General features: G+C 29.0%; 1 protein-coding gene across 1 annotated transcript; it reads left to right on the top strand.

Annotated features, from left to right (window-relative positions):
• Positions 1-724: 724 nt before the first annotated feature.
• LOC120073952 (uncharacterized) lies at positions 725-1,978 on the top strand. The gene is made up of 2 exons (XM_039026878.2): positions 725-1,216; positions 1,584-1,978. Exon 1 carries the CDS (start codon positions 795-797, stop codon positions 1,044-1,046), a length of 252 nt encoding a protein of 83 aa, XP_038882806.1. The 5' UTR covers positions 725-794; the 3' UTR covers positions 1,047-1,216; positions 1,584-1,978.
• The last annotated feature ends 1,905 nt before the right edge of the window (positions 1,979-3,883 follow it).

The following is a 3,883-nucleotide window of genomic DNA, read 5'->3' on the forward strand; positions in this document are numbered from 1 at the left end:
AAGGCCCAAAACAATCAATAACTTAGAAAAAATAAAACATTTAACTAAATCTGAGCCTCAATCTTGTTGAAGAAAAATTATTTGAACCAATTTTCAAAAAAATGTGTTAGTTTTGTAAGATGAAAACTTAAAACTATTATTTCTAACCATTTCCCTTATAATTATTTTCTAAAATGTATTTATTTTACTAGAAAGTAATGTTGCTTAATTTAAAATATTTGATCAAAGTTTTTTTAAAAAAATGTTATAAAGAAATTATCCAAATTTTGTTGACATTAGCGGATAGACGTAAAAAGAAAAATACACAGGGAAAAAAACATTTGGAATTTATTAAATTGAGTTAGGGAAGATGACATATTTGTAAAAAAGAAAATTGAATCTAAAAACTAGTATAAGCGTAATTTAACGTAAGAATAAACTAAAAAGTGATTTTACATCAATTAATAAACAATCATATTTATCAAATAACTATTCTCTCACAATAGCTTTTATTCGTGCAAATGGAATCCCAAATGTGGTTTGCATGCGTTGAAGTTACCCAGCCCAAACATGTGTAGATTCCCTGAACTTAAATGGGCTTTATTACACTTTGGGCCGACAGGAGAAAAAAAAGGTAAACTGGGCCTCTAATAAGACCAAAGCCCGATAAATGGGCCGAGCAAATTATGGGCCTTGGATGGCAGTAGTCCAAAAAGTAAATATCTGTTTGTTTCGTCTCAGGGAAATTTTGTTTGTTCTTCCTCACGAGGAGACTAAAGAGACGAGTAAAGGGCAGAATCGGAATCGAAATCGGAATGGGGGCAATAACAACGGCGGTGATAGCAATCGGAGCGGTGGTTCTAGGATGGATCACCATCGAAATAGCTTGCAAACCTTGCCTGGAGAAAGGTCGTGAGGCCATTGATCGTTCTCTCAATCCCGATCACGATCCTGACGATGAAATCTCCGACATTCTTGCTCCTCTAAATCCCAACCGAGATGTCACTCCAGATCTTGATGATCCAAACCCTAATCAGCCATCTTCCGAGGTCATCAAGGCCGTTTGATTTCAATTCCTCCGCCTAATTTCACCATCTTCATTTTCTTGTTGAAGAAAAAGGTTGTTTGTTCTCGTGAATCGTGTTCCGGATTGTTGAATAATCTTCGGCTCGTGTTGAAGATTTCGCTTAGGAATTGTCTACGGATGGCCGCTTCAAGAATGGTCAACGATTGCAATGTAAAAATCTCCTGTTCTATTTTGTTTGCATTTGTTTTGCTTTTGGATCTCTAATTCTTTTTTGTTTAAATTAGGAATGATTGGAAATGTTTTCTTACTAGAATAAATGGAATAGACAGATTAAAAACTTGGGAGTATAGAAATGTTTGTATATTTTCTTGTAATTTTAATGGGTTTAGGCTTGATTGTTCTGGATTGCGTTTGGAATGCATAAACTTGGTATGAGTATCTTCGAAGTCTGAATGTTTATCTGGAAAACTCAAGTGATTCTATATATAATAACAATCTCCCAAGTGAATTATATGTGTCCTCGATTAAGAGATTAGGGGTTCGAATCTGATATGTTTGAATTTGATTGGAGCTGAAGTTTCTTCGGAGTTGAAAGATTGTATAGAACCGAAGCCTGTGGCTGAGTATGAGTATCAAAAAGGAAGGACTTGTCGTGTGGTGAAGAGGGAGCAGCTACTCGGGCGAGTCTCTCCATGTGCAATTTCCTGTTCCTTAAGCACGAGTTTCAAATTATTGACTTGGTTCCTGTAATGATGGGACCTTGTTTCTTTAGGTTTGTAATGTTTCTTATTTTTCCGTTTTGTATTTCGAAAACAAATTAGAACCATTTTTCTTTCTTAGAAACGTTTTCAAAATTGAGTAGAAATGCAAGTTTCTTGCTTCTGTTCTCAATTTTTTAGAAAACATAAATTGATATATTATTTTATCAATTTTTTCTTCTAAATGCATAATAAAATATAAATTAAAATATCATTTTTGTCCCAATATTTTGAAGTTTGCGCAATCTTAGTCCTTGTACGGTGAATTGTTTAATTTTAATCATACTTCCAATAAATTTTAAATTTAGTCCATCAAAGATGATTTTTTTTTATTATTATTTTTTGAGATAGGTTAAATAATAATAATAATTTTCATGTAAAAATATACCGTATGTGAATATATTTTCAAAATTTATGATAAACTTTTTTACTAAAAAATCAATGATAAACAATTAGTAGGGATGCAATTTAAGATTTATTGAAACTATAAAGATAAAAATTGTATAATTGAAAATATATAAACTAAAATTGAACAAATTTAAGATACGGATAAAATTGGTAATTTAATTTAAAATATAGCATTTTTTTAATGTTTTATTTTTAAAACTTATTTTCATGTAAAATTCTATATTTAAAATTTAAAATTTGAAGGGAACAAGAAGCTAGAAATAATTAGCTAACATGTTCTATTAATGAGCCTACAGAACTGTCAAGCCGATCATCTTGCTATGCTCTCTACCTGTCCTTATTGATTATGAGTATCAAACTTAACAAAGGACAAAGCAAAAAGGGTGTTTTTTTGGACTTTGAAAAATTCTACCCATTTGACTCAAACTACAACCTGGTTTTATTGACAATTTTTTCTTGAACTATGACATAGCTTCAACTTCAAATGAAACGAGGGTGGAATTATAAAGTTGAATAATAAATAATTAAGAGTAATTACAATGAATAATACTTTTAAGACTCCAAATTTATTTTTATAGCAATATTTTTGAAGAATTACAAAATATAGTAGTTTTCTCTTTATCTCCTAATTTATTTTTATCTTTATTTCTATTATATCCTTATGTGCAAATCACAACTCCAAATCAATCTCCCCTTAATTTTATATATATATTATGTGATTTTAATATCAATCTTTATTTTATTTGTATGTGCTGACTTGTAAATTTTTTATATTTTGAAACTTTGATTACCTAATAATTCGGTTGGGTTCATATCATATCAAAATGAATGATAATATAACAAATTCTTTTTATATTTTCATGTTTTTATAAGATTATCTATTCTAGAATTGGTTTTGCATTTATCAATAATAACATAACAGGAGATTATGCTTGTCTCTCTCGTTGAAATTATTGATTTTGATTTTGGTTTTTTCCCTTGAAATTTGCCACAATGAGTGAATCATTCTTCTCATTTTTTGTGCGTATCTTTATACATTCTATTAAATTGTCTAATTATAATTTATCAAGTGATAAACTCTTCTTTCGTCTTTTTCGATATATATAAATTATGTATGGTGAGAGTAGGATTTATAAAAATTTGTGCATGTACCAAAGGATCGCTAGCTCTTCCATCAATATGTTAACATTTTCATCAATATTTTCACATTTTTATGGGTTCGATATCGACATAAAAGGTGAACCAACATTCTCATTACATTGTAAAATAATTCTTTAAACATAAAAATAAATAAGTAAATAAATAAACAACAAAATTTCATTACTGTAAATATAATATAGATAACAAACATGTTAACTTGTTTAAAAAGTGTAAAAATTTTATTTATTAATTTATTAACTTCAAATGAAATGAATGTGGTATTATAAAGTTGAGTGTTGCGGTTTTGTTGTATGATGATTTTTAAATGATTGATTAATAGGCTTATGTCATGCTTTCACTGAATGAATTGATATATATGTGAAACAATGACAAGTTTTCCTTATTAAATCCAAGTAGAAGTTTAAACAAAGTTTCCTGGTGAGTTCAAGGTCGAACACATGGACTTATACAAAAAATATATTTAGATTCAAAGAATGATTTTATGCGATGAATATCAATTGATACATTGAATGAGTACTTGTGTAGCTAAAATGACTACTAAATAATTACA

Source organism: Benincasa hispida, chromosome 3, assembly GCF_027475165.1.
Source record: "Benincasa hispida cultivar pf3 chromosome 3, pf3_genome.v1.1, whole genome shotgun sequence".
In the NCBI taxonomy this organism is placed as follows: Eukaryota; Viridiplantae; Streptophyta; class Magnoliopsida; order Cucurbitales; family Cucurbitaceae; genus Benincasa; species Benincasa hispida.